This window comes from Hoplias malabaricus, chromosome Y, assembly GCF_029633855.1.
Source record: "Hoplias malabaricus isolate fHopMal1 chromosome Y, fHopMal1.hap1, whole genome shotgun sequence".
Taxonomy (NCBI): domain Eukaryota; kingdom Metazoa; phylum Chordata; class Actinopteri; order Characiformes; family Erythrinidae; genus Hoplias; species Hoplias malabaricus.
This window is the reverse complement of record NC_089820.1, coordinates 4,358,877-4,379,717: the sequence shown is the minus strand read 5'-3', so window position 1 is coordinate 4,379,717 and position 20,841 is coordinate 4,358,877. Positions and strand designations below refer to the sequence as shown.

At 38.3% G+C, this 20,841-nt stretch overlaps 2 protein-coding genes across 3 annotated transcripts; one reads left to right on the top strand and one right to left on the bottom strand.

Annotated features, from left to right (window-relative positions):
• Positions 1-485: 485 nt before the first annotated feature.
• Positions 486-6,472, top strand: LOC136678908 (Krueppel-like factor 9). Its single transcript, XM_066657091.1, has 2 exons — positions 486-839; positions 2,989-6,472. The coding sequence occupies exons 1-2, from the start codon at positions 581-583 to the stop codon at positions 3,267-3,269; spliced, it is 540 nt and encodes a 179-aa protein (XP_066513188.1). The 5' UTR covers positions 486-580; the 3' UTR covers positions 3,270-6,472.
• A 752-nt stretch (positions 6,473-7,224) lies between these two features.
• Positions 7,225-20,314, bottom strand: LOC136679033 (protein FAM219A-like). Of its 2 annotated transcripts, none has more exons than XM_066657297.1 (6): positions 20,081-20,314; positions 18,291-18,390; positions 13,926-14,028; positions 12,323-12,403; positions 12,154-12,229; positions 7,225-10,489 (listed from the first exon to the last, which is right to left on the bottom strand). In XM_066657297.1, exons 1-6 carry the CDS (start codon positions 20,135-20,137, stop codon positions 10,331-10,333), a joined length of 576 nt encoding a protein of 191 aa, XP_066513394.1. In that variant the 5' UTR covers positions 20,138-20,314; the 3' UTR covers positions 7,225-10,330. The 2 variants fall into 2 exon arrangements, with proteins under 2 accessions (XP_066513394.1, XP_066513395.1); XM_066657298.1 differs by having other exon boundaries at positions 12,175-12,229.
• Between the last annotated feature and the right edge of the window lie 527 nt (positions 20,315-20,841).

The following is a 20,841-nucleotide window of genomic DNA, read 5'->3' as shown; positions in this document are numbered from 1 at the left end:
TGGCAGTTAGGTTAAGTGAATGAGGGCACAGCAGTAGTGGACTAAGACGCAGCCCCTCGGCTGTTTCCAGCAGTGGAGCACATGTAGTGTAGTGGCCACGCCTCCTCGAGGCGAACGCGATTAGCCCACGACACTGTCAGTCTCTCGTTACCATGGTGATTCCTGGAAGCGACGAAGGCGACCAATCAGAGCGTGTGACACTGATGACTCCCCGGGATTCCGCGAAACTGATTCTGCTTTCACGAGAGGAGCGGCGGAGCACGGAAAGTTGACGCAGTTTCGGAGGCGGCAGTAGCGACGACGGGAGCCCAGAGTTTCTACACAATAACTAGAATAAAAAAAACAATTTGAACGCGAGACTTCCCGTTATTGTGGAGATAGACTGCTACGGAACACGGCCTAAGACCACGACTTCAACCGGTCCCACGTTTTGGGTTTTTGTTTGGGGGGGGGGGGGGGGACTCCTTCTGACAAACAAAGTGAACAAGGCAAAACAAAGGAAGGCTATTTGTTCTGAACGTTTCGTAACGCCGCTTGAAACGTTTTTGGAACGAAGAACAAAGAAAGCGCGCTTGTGATTATGACGGACGCTGGGTGCTCGTTGTCCGTTGCAGGGGGCGTGGTTAACCAGAGCGAGGAGAGCCGCGCGCTGCTGGTGGTGGCGGGGATCCTGCTCGAGCTCAGCGGCCGCGGCTGCGGCGCGACCACGGAGACGAGGCGCGTGCGCAGGAGCCAGGCGCGCGCTCCCGCTGAAAAAAGGCACAGGTGCCCGCACGCGGGCTGCGGGAAGGCGTACGGCAAGTCATCGCACCTGAAAACACACCTACGCGTGCATACAGGTAAGAAGAGGGAGTTGGGGGAAGGGCGGGGTCACTCAGTTCGGAAAGTGTCCTGTTTGTCTTTGAGGGCACGTGTTACAGGAACTGGTGCTATTGCTGAGAAAGGGGGTGAAGGTGGGGGAGGGGGTGTAACTGTGAACGGAGAGCGTGAGAGAGGGGAGGCGCAATGTGTCGTCACCAGAAGGGTGGCGGGGCTGGGCAAAAGCAACAACAACAGCACCACGTGCTCGTGCTTTCACGCCGAAGAGAAGTGAAACAGAGTTCTGACGTCATAATACTTTAACGTACAAGAATGCCCGGAACGTCACAAACGAAGGTTTGTGGTCCTTCGTAACGTCCTGTAGTTCTGAAAACCGTAGTTTACTGCGACACGCTTCTAGTTAGTGCGACCTCGTCACGCTTCTGTACACTCTGTGCCAGCCCCGCCCTTCTCCGTCTGTAAACACAAAGCACGTGCTTGTGTATATAACCGTTTAAGGTCACTTTATGCGCTACACTTTCGCTACACATAATCGTGTAGATTTACACAAGACCAACCTCTTATCTCACAGGTCTTTTTCTAACCATTTTCGTACCTCTGTTATCTGGATATCCTTCCTAGCGTTGACGTGGTACTGGGTGTGGTGCAAGTGTAATTTCCAGTTAAAGCAATCATTAAGTAAGATGAAATTAAGATCCGAGATTAGATGTAATATAATCAAGTGTGTCTGAAACTGTGTCCTATTCACTATGTAGTGCACTATTTTATGGCTTCTTCATTTAGTTCTGGTGTCCAATGTCAAACTGTCCTTCAACGTTCTTTTGTGTTGTTATGTTCTCTTGTTCTTGCTTTTTATCATATTCCACTACCTAGGTTACAGTCCAATACTCAAGATCACAGACATCAAGAATGATTAATTCACCCAGAATTATTCTTGATCAGAAGTTGTTCTTCTAAACAACACAAATACATTCTTGGGGTTTCAGCAGACTTAAACTGCATTCCATTCCACAGGACCCCTAAGAAGTGCCCTAATATTCCCTACACACCAATCACGTGATATAGAATAAGGGAGTTTGACTTTCAGAATTTCTTCATTGATTATGACCTGAAACATCATCATATTAAAGACAGCGCATCACATTGACAGTAGTCATGCACGGACAGATTATGGTACCTTTTGCCAGTTCTCATGGCCAAGAACTGCCTACTACTACTACAGGAAAACTAATTTGACTGACACGCAAAAAGGACCAATCACAAGTCTGCTATTTTTGATTGACAGGTAGGAGGCAATCTTTGATTCACTTCGGACCAGTAACAGAGCCAGTACACAATAATACACAGAAATGTGCATACGCGGAGGTACATATAGCCAATCAGAATGCAACAGGCAAAATCCTGACAGTGAGGCCAGTTTAACACACTGAAAGTATCAGACTCTCCATCTGCTTGTGGGTGGAGCGTCTGTGGCTGAGACTACATTGACAGCAAACATTGACCGCTTAATTTTTTAAAAATTAATTAATAACAAAACTACATAAGTGCAGCCGTGAATCATATTCAGTTTATAATATGGTAATAAATGTAATTTATTTGACATTCAACAGTGTGATGTTTACAATGAAACGCAATGACTGATGAATAAACTGAATGAACTTAACTGTCAACTGCCTGTGAGGTGATAAACCCTTGTTCACTACTCCCTACATCGTTTGGAGTTCCCTTCAAACGGAGCGTTTTCATTTTATGTGGTTTGGAATCTCACTTAAAATGTCTGAATTCACTGGGTAGCCCACTTTGCAGGGATCTGCAAAGATCCCTCCTGAATTCTGCACCCTGTAATAGTGAGGAGAACGTCTAGCTCAACTCTCACTTCAGATGTGAACAAACGCAGAGAGGTTAATTTTCATTCTTCCACTGGAATCTATGATTCTGAAAGGATGTGGAGCCAATGAAAAGCCCTATACTGAGAAAAGGAAATAGCCAAAAAAGAACATGACGCTAGAATACTGACCTGAATGAAAGGTTAATGGAGTTTAATTTCGGATTATAGGATCCTGAAATGCAAAAAAAATGCAACCAACACCTATGACTGAAGTTTGTCAACAAGGGCCACATATATTTGTCTCTTACATTTGATTTCTCTGTGCTTCAATGTGGTTTCAGGTGAGCGACCGTTCCAGTGCACCTGGCCTAACTGTGCTAAGAAGTTTTCGCGCTCAGACGAGTTGACCCGACACTTTCGGACACACACCGGGGAAAAGCGCTTCTCCTGTCCACTCTGCAGTAAGTGTTTCATGAGGAGCGATCATCTGAACAAACATGCTCGGCGCCATGAGGGCTTCCACCCAGCCATGCTCCAAAACGTCCGGACACGGAGACGCCACTCCTCCACCTCTACCTCTTCTTCCGCTTCTGGAGACACAGACTTCACCAACAACATCTGATCCATCACTCATCACCCTCACTAAATGCCAGTTGTCTGCATCATACGGTTGTGTATAACAACTGGTCCGACTTTACTGCACCAGAAACAAACTATTTTGCACATATAATTACCTTCATGGACTTCACTCACACTATCATGAATTACAAACAACATCCCGTGCTGTCTGATCTACAACCACCTCCCTCACTGCATGATCTACATATAATCACACTTGCTGTGTGATCCGAGTCATCGCCCTATGCTGTTTTATCTACCAGTCACTGTTGGATGTCTGATCCAAACAAATCTTCCCTCTCGCTGACTGCCAAGTGTGTATGACAGGTATATCACAGGGTCTACGAAAAGTGCTCATACACGGTGACTAGTGCTAGTTTCAGCTAGTCATCTCAACTTCATTTCATCACTTAAACAAACTACAAACTTCCCTGCACAAATGAAAACCTACATGGACAGCAAATGTATGTCCAAATAGTTACTTGAATGTCAGCCATAATCATTCAATTGTAGCCCGTGCTGAGCCCAGCAGTGGCAACTCTTTAATTTTTCACCATGTTTTATCTTTACATTATTAGTACAATGACCTCCCATAAATGTCTGCATGGATCATACTGAAGCTAATAACTAAATAATCATTAACAAATAAGTAAATACATTTCATATTCATTCATCAAGATGCATTTCATACCCAATTATGGGATTTCAACTATCATAGAGCATAAACATAGGCAAAGTGGGAGCCTACGGGAGGTCATATATTTTATGAGTTATATATGTTTTTGTGCTGTAATAATTTTAACTAAAATATCGTAATCATACCTTTTTTTTTTAAACACGTTGAAAACTGGATGGAATTGTATGTTATTTGAATGTTACTTTGTAGGTGAATTCCACTGACTTCAGTATTTTATAATGCAATCATTATTCTTCTTTCAGAGTGATATGTAAATTTTTAAGTCAGAATTTTTCACAGTGGTGAGGATTTGAAGCAAACTTTAATGCGTTTTAAAAGCTCACACAAATTGTGTTATCGTGAAAATAGTAGGAACACACTATCTTATGCATAAGATATATTTTTACAATAGTTTTATGAAAAAGGTTTTATTGTAGAGGTGCATATAAGGCGTCATAGGGCAAAACAGTCCTCAAAGGGTACTTTGCCACAATTTGTATCGTTATACACATAACATACAAAAGCTCAGGAAAGACAAATATTTATTTGTGGCTTTGGATAGTGAAGAACGTGGCTTAAAATATTTGTGTTGGCACCCTTGGTAGGTTTCATGCTAAACCACTCTGAACTTCCTGTTTACATCTTAAATATTGAACTATGCTCAAATACTGTAGATTTTGTGGAAAAATCAGTGAAATTCCTATTTTAAGAGAATCAGGGACCTTGGATGGTTTCTTTATAGAAATATGACTGATAATGGAGCATGCATGCTCTCTTTAGCATAAAACAGCTTATCATTTAATAGAGACTACCTAAAGGACAACGGCAAATTTGCCAGTGATGTAGTGATTGTGGTACAGGTTTCAATGCATTAGCTGAGCTTCATGCGATGAAGCCGACGTTACAGCAACTAGTTCATATCACTGTTGATCCTTAAAATGGTCACTACCATTGTTTCTTCTTTGAATATATATATATATATATATATATATTTTTTTTTTTTCTTGTCCCTGTATATAATATGTGGCAAATGGCAATTGGGTGGTGGAACTGCAATGAGCATGAATGCCTTTGGGATGAGTTGGAGTACCTTTTGTGAATCAGAACTAATCATCAAATAAAAGACTGAATGCCATCAGATCCTCACAGAAACGTTCCAACATCTATCAAAAAGCCTTCCCAGAAGAGCAGAGGCTGTTATTGTAGGAAAGATGGACAAAGTCAGTATTAATACCCTGTATTTTAGAAGAAACTTTGGACAAGTATATGTCCAAACACTTTTGGCCATGTAGTGTATGCTTGGTTTATTCATTTTGAGCTAATTCTTTTTTTAAAGTGATGCATGTTTTGTATTCTTTTTTTCCCTAATTTTTTAATGATGAATGTATTGTTAGTCTGCAGCTCAGTAACCCACTTTGGTTTACTTGAAATATAAATCAATGCTGTGATTGATCTGTGTTTGAAACAGAAGCAGCCACCAGCATATAAATATCATAATCAGGGTTTTCATAGAACAATCTCAAAATTAAATGTGCCACAAGAAGTTTTCCGAGCAAGGGCCAGAGACCAGAGGGCAACACACATGAGATGCAGAATCACATTTCTTAGAAGTCCCTGAAGCTTCCAGTTCCAAAAATGACATTTTGTAAAATGCAATAAAAATGAATGTATGTGAATTGTTCATTCTCTTGAACATTTATTTAACTGACAAATATTCAGTGGCCAAATAAAATTTGAAATGATTCCTGCAACACATTAAAAACAAGTAGGGACAGGGGCAAAATAAAGAGCATAAAGTTTATAGAATATTGAAGTTACACCATTTACAAACATTCCACTAAAAGCAAGTGAATATAAATGTTATAGCAGGAGCATTAGCAAAATCTCAGTGTTCGCAATCAACGACGAGTTGTGGCCCACTTCATGAGGGAACTTTCAAAAAGTCAATGCAAGATTGCAAAGGACCACCATCTATCATTTTGGGAAAACATGCAGGGAATCTGGAGAACTCTCAGTTTAGGGCTAAAGCTTTTAGCAAACTGCTGTGGGATTACTGGGAAATACTGGGATTTACTGAGTTCAATAATTGCTCAAGGGAATAAACATATCACAAAAGAATATTTTATAATGTTTTACAAAATTTCCCAACAATTTTGGAAATTGGGTTGTATCTTGTGCCCACCTGATATCCAGTGATCATGAGATAGTATCTATTGTTGGACCTGGTGCCCTCTTGATAATGTGTGCACACCTAAAAGTAAAATCACGTCTTTTCAGAGGTCCTTTCTAAAATAATCCGTATTCAGGTTGTTGTCTTTCATGTTGATTTCTAATGTAAATAAAACATGATGTCATAAATACTGCCATTGTACGATGAATGGCAGCCTTTTAATGAATGTAGAACAAAATGAGCAAACCACTGAGGGATTGTGATACTGTACTTGCACAACTGCTACAGCCACGTGTAAACGTTTGACACCCACTGTTTTTATCCTTTTTCATTTTTTCCATGTGGGCATATGCAAATAAATAAGCAAAGAAAAATGTAATTTGGTTTTGTTCTGTAGGAGATGTGTCATCTGACCAGGGGTGACTAAGGGGTGACAAGTTGAGAACAATCACATACGTACATAGGAAAATCATTCAATAGCTGGACATTAATTTCAACCTATTATTTGCAACATACACAGTGTAACACATTTCCGTGGTCATTGAGAATGTTCAAATCAGGCTGAATTAAATTATAAAATGCTATAGGAGCATGTTCTCTTTTGCCTTCCTTTTTAACAAAATTGTTATTAATAATAGAGAGAAATAATATCAGAAGCCCTGTTTGGATTAGTTTTACATGAGGTGCGTGAGGTAAAGGTGTGGTTTGATCAGGGTGAAATTAACTCACAGGTGTTCTTGTAATCTCTTAATAATTACATTACCCAACATCCTTGTGTAGAACTAATCCTAACCCTGTTCAAAATAGGGCTAAAGTGTTGGTGGATCAAGTCCGTAATCTCTCAAACAATTTGAAAGCTAGGGAGTTGTAGCCGTTTATGCCACATTCTCTCTCTCTGGGTGGGCAAGACAATCCTGGCCCTCCCTCTTCATTGAGCACGATGCTAGCCAATGCAGCCATTTCTTAGACATTTTTTTCTTTCTCATCCAAGCATGCTGACATCTAATGACTTAGCATGATTAGTGCAATTGGTCATGATTTAAAATACTGAGACAACTAGGTGAAAGTTATTAAGCATTAAAATTCCCAATGTCAAATAATTTCACAGCTGCTTCATGTATTTTATTGGTTCCATACACAACTGAGACAAGTTATAACATTGTTAATACATAAATGGATACTTTCACTGTCAGGAATATAACTGTAAAAAAAAAAGTAATAATAATTTAAAAAATGTTCATTGTACAGCTCACACTGAACCAAAATTAAACGAGGGACTTCAGAGATAAAAATCAAAGTAAATAATAAGACTTGTTGAATATTTAAGGCAAATGAATAGCAGTAATTAACAAAACAACAAAAATATAGTATGAACAGCATAAATATGTAACTAAAATAGCACAAGTAATGCAAGACAAACAACCTTTAAAAAAACCTCTGTTTAGGTTTACATTGTAGGAGCTCATTCCAGTTACAGTGCCTTTTATTATTCCGCTGTATAAGTTTCATATGTGGATACTGGCTTATGCAAACCAATAGCATCAACAGTAATAATAATAATTAAAACATTTAAGTAATCAGTTACTTGCGATAACAGGTGTGTATATGAATACAGGCTTATAGCTTAGACCCTACCAAGAAACAAAAAAATACATTTTATTTTCAATTTTTCCAACATTACATTGGCAATAGCACTCATTTGCTGCATGTTAATGCTAGATATGGCTCAAAAAGGATATTTGATAAATAAATACATAAATAAACATTTAATAAATAAATAAATAAAACTGAAAACATTCAACAGCTTTGTATCTGTGATGTACAATTCAAAATTGAATCAAAGTAACATTACGACATAAAAGACGTTAACAATAAACAGTGGGGGGTGTACTGTAGTGAATAAAACCACTGCATTCTACCTAGAAAACTGGGGTTCATATCGCAGTCTTGGCAACGTAACAGGCGACACCAGTAAGACTCCTTAAGCAGGACTTCTAACACTGCATTTGCCTATGTCTGTAACATGATGGAACTGCAAGTTGACCTTTATAAGAAAATCTGCCAAAATATCAAAAATGTAAATTCAAAAGTATGAATGAAAAGATATTTATAAAATAATAGTGCAAAAAAAAAATTGTGTAAACATATTAGATTATGGACCATAATACATAAACGTTGTTTCTTAAATCTGGTATATGATTTATGTGTAAAGTAATAAATACAGAGCTCATGGACCAAAAATAGCATGTGATTTAAAACTTTTGAGGAGCAATACCATTTAATTGCTTTCTGGTTTATTCATGGTATAAAGTTGTAATAATGATAATATAATTGACATTTTGTAATTTAGTTTTTATAGTCATTAACCTAGCCTTAATCATTAACTCCAGACTTTTGTTTTATCATATAAAAGGAATTTGATTGGACAAACGGACACCACAGTATATAAATGTAAGTTACATTGCAATAGTCAATGTTAGAGCAATGTGTGATCTTGTGGAAAATGATGTAATCTTAAATACATTTTCATAATTTAATGGTGAATAATAAAATTATGTGACACAGGACAAACTATCAATATCGACACAGCTATTCTTTTTGGTAATTCAAATGGTGAAGGTTTGGTCTATATATGCATGCAGGGAGTGAATCTGGTGACCGTCCTTTGGTGAAAATACATGTGTAGGGTAGGTCACTCTGAGCTTTGATAACAATTGTGATGGGAGCATATAAACAGCACAGTGAATCACAATTCTGCAATATTATTTGCTATTAGCCATAAGGTGGCATTAAATCAGGGGTGGGAAATAAAGATTGATTCTTAGATGTATCAAGATTCTCGTTTGAAAGATGCAGAACTGATTTACATATGGTCATAGATTGCAAATTCAAGCTCAAGTTTAAAAAGTCCCAGGTTTGTCCAGTAAGGGGAGCTATCAGCACACAAGTCACTTTTGACTTGGCACATCATTTGATGAGAAGAAACACCAGTGAAATATTGTTTTCAAAAATAATGTCTATAACCTTCATTAATAAGATATTCACTGAAGCTTCAAAGGTCCATGTTTAATCTGGTACAGGCAAAAGACGTTCATGTGCACAAGTGTTAGCTTGGTACTAGCTTAGTATTAGAAATCCTATAGTTGCATTAGCACAAACGACCATTATACTAAAATGTCTTCTCCAGTTATTTTTAAACTATAATGTCAATTTTTTTTTGGCCCATTTTATGTTTTTGTAGCTAGTTATGTGTTATGCTCTTTTTCAAATACATTCCACTCCAAACCACTGAATGAAAGAAACACTTCTGTAAAAAACAAAAACAGAATGCAATGTTATGCTAATGCTGAGCAACTGGCATAACAATACAATCAAAAATGTAAATAAATAAATAAATAAATAAATTGACAAAACATAATGGCAACATTTTCAAACACATACAGTACATTATCCATTTCATAAATGAATTCAAATAAAAGACAAACTTGGAACAATGCATTAAATACAACATGGAAGCAGTCACTACAGTGGATAAGCCTACTCCATTCTGTGGTAGCGCCACCTAGTGGTTGATGTACAGTTTGATACATCATAAATTGACTTTATTTATTTGTTATTTTTAAAAGTTGATCTACCTCCACTTGTACACTATTACACAACCTCCACTAGGGGGCGAGAGTACATTAGCCCTCCCAGCTGACTAGCATACCGAGCATCCTACCATAGGAGGATGCTAGCAATAATAGTCATAAGGTTCTTATCATTATTTTGTGTGTGTGTGTGTGTGTGTGTGTGTGTGTGTGTGTGTGTGCGTGAGTGTACAGTTGTGTGCAAAAGTTTGGGTGGTCCTGGTCAAATGGTCAGCTTTGTAGATTTTCTATGTGATATTAAAATACCAGCATTTAACATATCAGGGAAATATTAAAACATGAAATATGGACTATGAAAATGCTTTAGAACACTTATATTTTAATGTTAACTGGCAAAAGTGCCCTTGCCCATATGGATGTGTTTACCTATTGTCACACAGGAAATCAACAAAACGTGTCCGGTGACCAGGGGTATCCAAATGGTATGTGTATATATTCCCTGTACAACATGTTCATAACATTAACTGTACATTTCGTGCTGTAATATTGATATTAATGTTTTATTTTTTTATTAGAGGATGAAGTTGAGAAGAGAGAGAAAGAGATATAGACAAAGAGAGGAGTTGTTTTTACTGGATCTGGCAGGCGGTAGAAGACGTGGCTTGGCAGCACATGCATGTGGGGTTGACAGATTTGGGCGGGATCAGGTCCAGGTCTTCGTCATCTGGGATCTCGTCCAGTCTGTAGCCGTCCTTCAGCAGCTGGATGTTCAGGTCCTGGTTTATTTGCTGCAGACATGATGGGAGGGCTTACTTTGCTGAGCATTTTTTTCATACTTTGAGAATTGAATGTGCAATCAGTCATTTTCTGAGACTATTATGAAACAGTCATTAAACCTAGTGGTATAAGAGGTTCTGTACTAAAGTACAGAGAAAATACAATAACTAATAAATCTTAAATAAAATCTTTGTCACTTTTAGGTGCTAAAAAAATGATCGCTCATTAAATGCAAAGTTGAGCTAGACTTCAAATGAGACAAACAGAACGTAACTAATGAAATGTACAGTTTTTTGGTATTATTTATGTAAATAATATAATAATAATAAATGTGATCAGATAAAGACACAAAAAATATTAAATATTAAACACAAAGCTTAAGACAAGTGGTCACGGGTGACGTAAAAGCAGGCCTTGGTTACAAATACTGGTTGTATCATTCTTTCATTCTAAAAATATATATTGTCACTGTCCTATATATCCTAATAGGATTTTTAATTTCAAATTTGTTTCATTTTTTTTTTTTTATGTAAACACTCTTTACACACTATAACCATAACTATGTGTTTTACCATGTTATGGTATTTTTGCCGGGCTGCCTACTGGTCCAGCCTAGAAGAGGCATTTTCACTTACTGACTGACTGATTAGCTGTTAGTTCAGCCATATTTCACAGAGACAACTTAATGTGGCGCTACTACGCCGACATAAACTGGTTCATGAACCAGAAACATTAGTTCCCAGCTGGGCCACAGCCTCGGCTCTGCGTTGGTTAGTTCACAAACTCAGCAAAACGACTCGGAACTCGACAACATTTACACACGTATTATATCTCACAGGGAGAGAGGGACTGCTGAAATGTTCTTCTTTGTTCTTTGGTGGTAGATCATCTAGTATTTATCTTTAAATAAAATTAACATTTTATGTGCACATTAATATGTGCTCCTTTTTTCATTTGCCCTCCTGCCCTCCGTATGTTCTGTACAACACAATCACATAATAAAAACCACATGTAAACAAAGAAACACCTCTGTGACAATAGCTATATGGCTAATGGCGGTCCATGATGGCAAATCTAGACATGCCTAGTTTCTCTTTGCTCTTGTTCAAAGATGCGATTGAGGTAGAAACATGGCTGTTGAGCTGAGCTGGTTGAACAAGCCTGATTCGGTGGGCTTTTCACCACTGCATCAGGTTTCAGACAAAACATGCCCAAAACGACACCTAACTGTTAGAAGATTATCATGAAAATGAGTGGACGGGGGCATAAAAGTGAACGAGGGACTTGTTTGAAGTTTGTAATGGAATAACTAAGCAAGTCTATCTTTAGTTACTGTGCTCTTAAGGCTTTATACATGCATTTATAAGTGTACATGTCATACATCATACATTATAATGCCCGAGATAACAGCTCTATAGTATTTGTAATTACACGTATACTTCATAAAACAAGAGTGTATGACATCAAGTCAGGTTCCATCATCTATTATATTGTGTTCATATGAACACTGCAGACCAGTGTTTACAGTGTTCTCATTAAAGATGCCAAATTACATCTTATGAATGCATTATAAAGCATTATAAAACCAAGAATCCTAGAAAATGTCACCACTTTTTGTAAAAGCACATATGGTTCTGGACAGAGTGGACTGGGTCACTCAGTATGTTGTAGATACCTGTTCCCTTAGTGATCTCACCTCAGCCGAGGAGTATCCTGAGGAAGAGTATCTGGACACGTCAAAGTCGTCATCACTGAAAACCAAATCGACAGAAGGTCAACTCAGGACTTCCCAAAAGAACTTATCCCAGATGAATATAAGAAAAGAAAAAAAAACTGCACTTTACCTGTCTGTGTCTAGAGCTACTAATGGTTTCTCATCTGGACTCTGGTCTAAAGAAGAGTAGCCTTTGTTAGGAACCACCAGCCTAAAAAGGACAAGAGAAAATTGACAATGAATACAGTAAAAGTCTTTTCTTTTTGGACCTTAGATGTCAAACATTTACTGTGAAATATTGCTGTAATTTTGCAGTAAATGAATTTTCATTAATACTCTGGCTTCTAAAATATCCCGTTTTCTTATTTTTACAGTGATATTTCTGTTTCCAATAAATAACAATTTTATCACACAGATAAAAGGTAACAGTGACCTATTGTTTGCGAAACTGTGAACCCACGTCCATCTACACCGTTCAACCTCAGACCTAGTTGGATACTGACCTTACTTTGTCCTCTACATCTTCACATTTTCAGTAAGCTATCTTACACTTTCACTACTAGACAACAAAGAGATCTCTGCTATTATTTTAAAGTGGTCCCCTAATTTTTACCAACAAAACGTTCAAAACAACATTTATAAGATTATTGGTTACTTTTATATATAGTGAAACTCACTCTAGATGAAGAATTAAAGGGCTACGCAATCTCTGAATGAGACTAATGAGTTAATGCTCCATAGAACAGGTTCTCCATATGGCCATGGTCAGCCATGTTACCAGCCAGGTTTAGTACAGAATCTCTAAAACATCCGGGTCACTAAGTGTCAGTATAATGACTTAATAAGGTGAAGAAGAATCACTGGAGTAAACTACAGATTGCTGTTTTAATAACAGCACGATTATGTAATTTACACCATGTTATTGTAAAAAAAAAAATCTGTTTTGTGTTCAGCACCAGAAGTAGAATATAACGAACAGTGTTTCAGAATGTAACATCATAAAACCTAACACAGAACATTAGCCATTACTGAGCAACCGATATGACTGTGCTTAATCATGTAACAACTTTTCACCATCTAATTTATTAAACTTCATTGACATAAAAATTATTAACAGTGCTATGCTGGTGGCTAAACCACTATTACCATTATTATAATATTTCAGAGTATAAATACAACATTTAATACAAAATAATACAAGTTTTTGTTGGTTTGTTTTTTACAGTTTAGTCACTGATAATCATAACCAAAAAAGCAGAGTATTAATGGATATTCTAGATGACTTTACACCAACTCACTAAAACCTAGCATCATGGATTTTCATAAAAAATGCTGAGCATAATTGTCATGCATTCATGAAAAATCTGTTAGACAAATTTTATGGTTTGATTTTAGTGAAATATATAGACCTGTAATTTTCCCCTAAATGAATAGATTATAATTGTTTATAAAAATGGCACAAAAATACTAGATTTCTGCAAATTAATTGTATGTTGTTGTCAGTAATCCAGGTTAACACAAAAACATATTTAATATATTTAAATATCTTTGGTTTATTAAATATCAATGGTTTATAGAAAAATGCAGTTTTTTTAACATCAGCACATGCAAACATAACAAAACATTAAAATGTGTTGGCTAAAAGCATATAGAACAAACTAGTGCAAGCTGATATTTCATCAGAATGTGTTTCTCTCTGTTCTAGAAGTGACAACAGAAAACCCACAGCTCACCTTGTTCTGGCCATGACGTTGTTTTTCTTGGGCTGCTGATTGACAGGACTCCCGGCTGTCCCATTCTTCAGAGAGCCCTTCCTGACCATCTCTCTCTGTTTTTCTGTTTCAAGACAACAGACACAAAAAAGACAAACCACAATCAGACTAAAGCCTTCATGAGGGTGTCAAACCTGCTGTATGCATTTTAGTCACTAAAATCTGTGGAAAAACCTAGTGCTCCTTTGTTTTGCCATGCTCTACCTATGATTTCATCATATGACTTTAGAAAGCTACTTTCCTCAAAGTCACCTAAAGCTTCTCTGCTATGAGTGCATCATTGGACACCTCAGCAGGCTTGGAGGAGAGCACTAACTGCCAATTCTTTTGGGCGGCACGGTGGCTTAGTGGTTAATAATGAGGCGAATAATAGGTTCGCCTCCCAGCGCTGGGATCTTGGGTTCAAGTCCCATCTGGGTGGAGTTTCCATGTTCTCCCCGTGTCTGCGTGGGTTTCCTCCGGGGACTCCGGTTTCCTCCCACAGTCCAAAAAAACATGGAGTGTAGGTGAATTGGCTTCTGTCTAATAACTGTCCTGGTGTGTGAGTGAATGAGTGTGAGCCCAGATATGGATTGGCACTCTGTCCTTGGTGAAACCCAGTGCCCGATGCAGTCCTCCAGGTGGACGGTCGTTCCTGGTCGAGAGTACGCTTTGCGCGTTTGGCTGCCGCTTCTCACCAGTGTGTGTGTGGATTGAGTGTTCTGAGCAGCGTGGGTTGTAAAGCGTCCTTGGGTGTCTAGAAAGGCGCTATATAAATGTAAAGATACATACATACATACAATTCTGTTAGCTAAAACAAACCTAGATTGTGGTGCCTAATGAAAGGAAAGAAGGCCAAACTTTACATTCAGAGAGAGAACAATTGCAATCAGACTCTTGATCACAGCTGTCCTTATAGGAAATTTTAAATGCCCCTGATACACCTTCGCACCAAATCAAAACACCAGATAAGGGTAAGGGCGGTCTAATGATAGGTATTTTAAAATGTGGACGGTATCTTGAGAGCGGTATTTATAGCGTGTGTGGTGTGTCAAATTTATGTTCTGTTTCTTTAAAAATTGTTTAAAATGTTCATGTGCATTTAAGAGAGCCACAGGGAGGGGGCGCTGTGGGAGCTCAATGACTGCTGATGCCACAGTCTGAAAAGAGGTGGAGAAAAGCACAAGCCCAGTAGCCCACCGCAGTTGTATGTTTAGCGGTGAGTTTCGGTTAAAAGAGAAAGGGATTAAGCTTTGAACAGATATAATTCTCAGAAAATCCTTCACTCGACTTTGTGCTCACAGGTATATGGTTTCATCCTCTAAATATGTGTGTTTTGAGGCTCAATTGGCTGAACAATCTGCTGTGGTGTGCTAAACCACAAGTGCCCGTTAGCTGTGCTTCTAATCAGTGGACACTGTCTTATTTCGCTTATTTTTAACTTTTCTGTTCCTCGAGCACTAGTTGCTGGAATTTGCTCTCCCAGAAACAGGTTTTTATTGTCAATATGTGTGTCGGTGTGCACTGTTGGGCTGTGTTTATCTAAATTCTCTTGACATTCTGCTCACTGATATAAGGCCTGACAGAGAACCCCCTCCCCACGGTAATACTGTATACCGAGATATTATTTTGAGATGGTATCATGGTATGAAAAATGTGGGTACCACCCATCCCTAAACCAGACATAACTATCATTTGCAGAAAGCTAGCAACTTACTGTCTGAGCATTTTCGAAATGCAGAATCAGCTGTTGGCATATTATGGCAAAGGTTTGCAAGCAGTGAAGTTTCAGGGTCACAACACAATTCCATAGTCTTTGAAACCTCAATGCTATACTCGAGCATAACTTATAAGAGTTCATTCCCACTTTAACCTTAAATTGAGCAGTTTTCCATTTTTAATGCTTAATTATGGATAAATCAAGAATCCAGAATAAATTATTAACTATAATCTAAACCTATTTTAACAAAGTAAATGCATTTTCCAAACTGAATGCCTAGGGTCACTTTTATCTAAGCAGGTCACTGGGTTGCTGTGTGGGCCATAGTTGGGACATAACAATATGTCCCAACAGATAACAAAAAGGAAGTAAAGCTGGACAAATAGTAGTATGGCTTCTCTTTGCACACTATCCAGCTAACTTGGTAACTGTTGTTTATCTTTTGATGTCCTGTGTAGTATCATAGCAAGCGTTTTGGGCTCTTGAAAAGCACTATATTTTTATTTATAACATTATTATTATTAACAAATATTTAAATGCATGTGCTGCATCTGTACCAGCTTGACTTAACCTTTTAAGGATGCACTAATATGGGAATTATGGGGCAAAGCTAATATCCAATATCCTTCATGTACATATCCATGCTGACAATACACATAAACATTCATAAGACTTGGGGTTACATTCACACAAGATAGCTCCTTACTAAACATAGCACAAAAAGTAAGGAAATTTTACTTGGTAGATTATTTTTTTGCTGTAACAATGCTTCTTGGCTTATACTGTTGGAAAGCCTGTTAATTTTCCTTTAAAATGGTGTCACATTTGTAAGGAGCATGCATTCTGGGGAAGAGCAGTAGAGCTGAGTATGTGGGTTTCCCCCATGAAAAATTAGCCAAATCCTCTCTGCCAATTCCAAACATCTTATTTTGTGTGATGGTGTGGGGCGGCATCTCCCTCACTGGAAGAAGGAGGCTTGTCGTCATTGGAGGCAATTTCAATGCAGAGAGATAGCGAGAAATCCTGCAACCAGTGGCAATCCCATATCTCCACAAACTGGGACCGAACTCTATCCTCCAAGGTAACAATGCTCGCCCCCACAAAGCGAGGTTTATCAGAGACTACCTCCAGAATTTGAGCGTGGAGAGGATGGAATGGCCTGCCAGCTCCTGACCTCAACCCCAGCTTGGGTGTGCTGTTCATGCCACAGTGACCAACACAACCATGTTGGATGACTTGCAACAAATGCTGGTTGAAGAATGGGATGCCATCCCACAGCAGTGTGTGACTAGGCTGGTGACCAGCGTGAGGGGGAGGTGCCAGGCTGTTGTGGCTGTGTATGGTTCTTCCACACGCTACTGAGACTTCTGTTTGTTAAATGAATAAATTGTTAAATGTCTTGTTTTTTCAAACTTCAATCATCCAGTCCACCAAACATGTCAGGGGCAGAATAAGCTGTTTGGCATTGGCAGAGAGGATTTGGCAAAGTTGCTTTTAACTTAAGGGAAGCGTAATAAATGAGTATAAATATGGCAATATGATGGTAAAAACTTCTATTTAACCATTAAAAAAATCAGCTTTCTAGCTGTTGCTAAATATCCATCCATCCATCCATCCATATTGTAATTAGTGTTATTAATAGGGTTATTATACTATATAGTGCAGTTCTGCTGCAAAATACTTATCCTACATAGGGACTTAAATTGAAACTACATTGAGTTGTAAAATAGAAACTCACTCCTCTCCATTTTATTTCTCAGGGGTTGCACCTTATTTCACGTTATAACACCACAGTAATGTGTGTTATTCCTCTAGTGTGTGGTTAGCGGAGTGGATGAAGCCTATGTTTTCTATTCAAAAAATTTGAATTTGAGAATTGCAATTCTCAAAAAAAAAAAAAAGAAGAAGAAGAATTGGTGTTTTCACCTAGTGTGAGAGGCAGTGATTCTGTCTGTACATCGCACATTTAATGACATAACAGGTCAGGAACAAAGCAGACACCACCACATCATTTCAACAGAATTGCACGATCTTTGATGTAATAACCCTAATAATACAGAACTATCCACAGGTACATGTACTAAATTATTATATAAACTAAGGTTCCATTCATGGATAAATACAAACTGTTTTGATATTACCAAATTATTACACACTTATGACCAATCTGTAAAGTGCCACTGTGATGTGGTATGTAACTTGATTGTTTGGTTGCTTCTGATTAGTCAAAGCAACCATAAAGAATGGCGGTTCCTAAAATGCACGAAATTGGGTTAAATTTCCGACCTTAAAATCTGTTTAGATAGATGTTCAGCAACGTGTCAATACCATTATTTATCTAAAACTATAATGCATCTCTAAATCTTATAATTATCCAACAGTATTTGTATTTAACTACCAAATGAAAACAAGCAATACTCTAACTGAAACTTGAAAAACTACTTAATTTATAAAATCTTAATTGTTTAAGTCAAATTACTAAGTCTCAAAATCTTGATATAAAAATGTGGGTAATAGAGCAGATGACTTTGGTTCGGTTTCCTGCCTGGTTAACCACACAAGCCAATAAGAGTCCTTGGACAAAACTCCTAACATTAAACTTCCACAAGATGCAGAGTCAGACATACCTATTTTCCTCTGCAGCGGTGAGGGTTTATAGTTGAGAGTGGCTGGCTCACTCTCTCTTGTATCCGAGTCAGCCTCAGAGGTTGTGGATGATGCTGGGTCCTGGACAAAGAAAAGGATGGTCAGTATTCTACAAAACTGTCAATGAATCAATTGATCAGCCAGCGATCAGATATAAATCAATCTATTTTCACCATATAACAGAATGTTTTTTTTCTTGAAAACCAAAAATGGTCACTAAAACATGCCCTATGTCCAAAAAGTGCATTCACAAGCATTGCCATGTTTAGAACATGAGGCATTAAAACATCTTAAGGTCACTATTTATCAGCTAAATTGGTCTCAAATCCCTTCAATTGTGCTGTTCTCTGGACAGAGAAACATCATCCAGTAATTTTTAGATGTGCTGCACAACTTCTCATTCAACATCAGTACCTGACTTCATAGCACCTCATCTACCCAATGCTTATATGGCTGAATGCCATCCATCAGACAGTCACAGCAATTTTCAAATATTTAGTATTTTTAAAAAAGCCCTCCTAGAAGAGTACAAGCTGTTACTGCGAGTGTATATGTGTTCATATATATATATATATATATATATATATATATATATATATATATATATATTCTGTAACTACTTAATTAGTGGGTGGAGCTACTCATAATCACTGGGCAGGGGAGTGCCTGTGTGTATATATATGTGAGTTATGTGTGACTATATAATTGACAATGAATTAATTAAGCTTATTTACATATAGGTAACATATAGCTTACTTTGTCAATACTTTGCAAACACCTCAGTGTCACTGCTAGACTGAAAATACTAAAAAAATAAAAATAAAAAAAAGGTAACAGTGTCCATTTCCACTGAGGAACAATTAGAAGATGACTGAGCAGATGAGCTGTTGTCTCTGGTTTGTCAACAAGGTAGGTTTGACTAATTCGGAGGCCAATGAGTGGATAGAGTGTTTAAGAACTCCAGCAGCACATCTGTGTCTGATCCACTTGTTGACTGGTGTATATTATTATATATAATTTAAAAATCTCTGTATCGACTGAATCAATGGTACATAAACATTCATAAAGATTTACTACAACACTTATCAGTCATCATAAAGCTATATTAAGTTGATTACCATTAAAGATGAATATAGGTGTATGTAGTGTTATGAAAGCTGTCTTTCAGTTGATTGTCATGATCACTGGGTGATGTCTGTTTGGTCATTTGTGAAATTTGAATATGGCCTGATTTTATTGCATGAAAAATCTTATTTGTGCTTTTTAAGAGTTTATTTGTTTTAGGCGTTTATTAACTCGTCAATGATAAGTAATAACAGTTAATAAGCTTTTTGGCCAGTGTTGAGGACTAAAGGCATGACGAAGCGACAGAACGGGCCTTAAATGAACCCTCATCCATCATACACCCAACACCCAGACACTGCGGAGAGACGCACGTCCAACGTCGCCCGGACGTAACGACAAACAGTCAACATTCACAAAATGTTGGTAACCAGGAAAAAAAAAATCATTCAGCATTTAAACCTAGACGTTTTGATCCCACAGACCACCAAGCATCAACGACCCTCCCTGACTGCTGCATGACGAGGCTGGAGTTAATTCGGGATTGCTACGTGCCGCCTTAAATTTAAGGTGGAAGGCAGCATTCGAATGCAATGGGGTAAAGACGACAGAGCTGTATGAGAAAACGGCTTCTGTGATTGCCACATCCAGAAAACAAGACGAAGCCCACCTTAGCAAAAGAGTCTCAGACAGAGCAGCTGCTACTCACCAGGGCCTGCATCTCCGCCTCTGTCGGGACCTGAAACCGATCGATTTCTTCCATCATCTTGAGGCCGTTCTGGGTTTCCGGAGCGCGTGCCCTCTGGCTGCCCGCGGCGAAGCTACGTGCGTGGTGTGAACAGGTCCGAGCGTGGTCTTAAAGACTCGGTGGAGCCCACGGCTTGATTTGGATTGTTTCGGTTTGTGTTAGTTTCCTCTTCAGCCCCGAGACCGTCCCCGGTTCTCCTTCATCCCAACAATCCGCTACGAGAACCGCCCACATCCGCCTCAGTGAGAGAGAGGCGGGGGGGGGGGGGTGAGGGGGGGGGGGTGTAGGGAGGTGTAGGGGGGGGTCAAGACCCAATTGCCTTCATTTCACAAGGAAAGGTAGTTATGCAAAAACAACAAATTAGCAAGAAAGAAGAAGGGTTAAGGAAAGGAACTCAGCAAAGAGAATATAGGACAGAAGGGGAAAAAAGAATGAAAAAAAAAACAATTCTGGTAAAAGAAAAAAGAAAGAAAGAAAGAAAGAAAGAAAGAAAGAAAGAAAGAAAGAAAATGACATAAAGAAAAAATAAGGAAAGACATTCACCAAAGAAAATATAGGAAAGAAGGGGGAATGGAGGTAAAGAAAGAAAACTGGTAAAAGAAAACAAAAAGGAGAGAAACAAGCAAGAAAGTATTACCCAGCATCCGTAACTGTTTATGTAGTTGCCAACAAATCCTCACAGCAATGTTCCAGCATCTTGAGCATAGCTGCAGCTAAAAGAA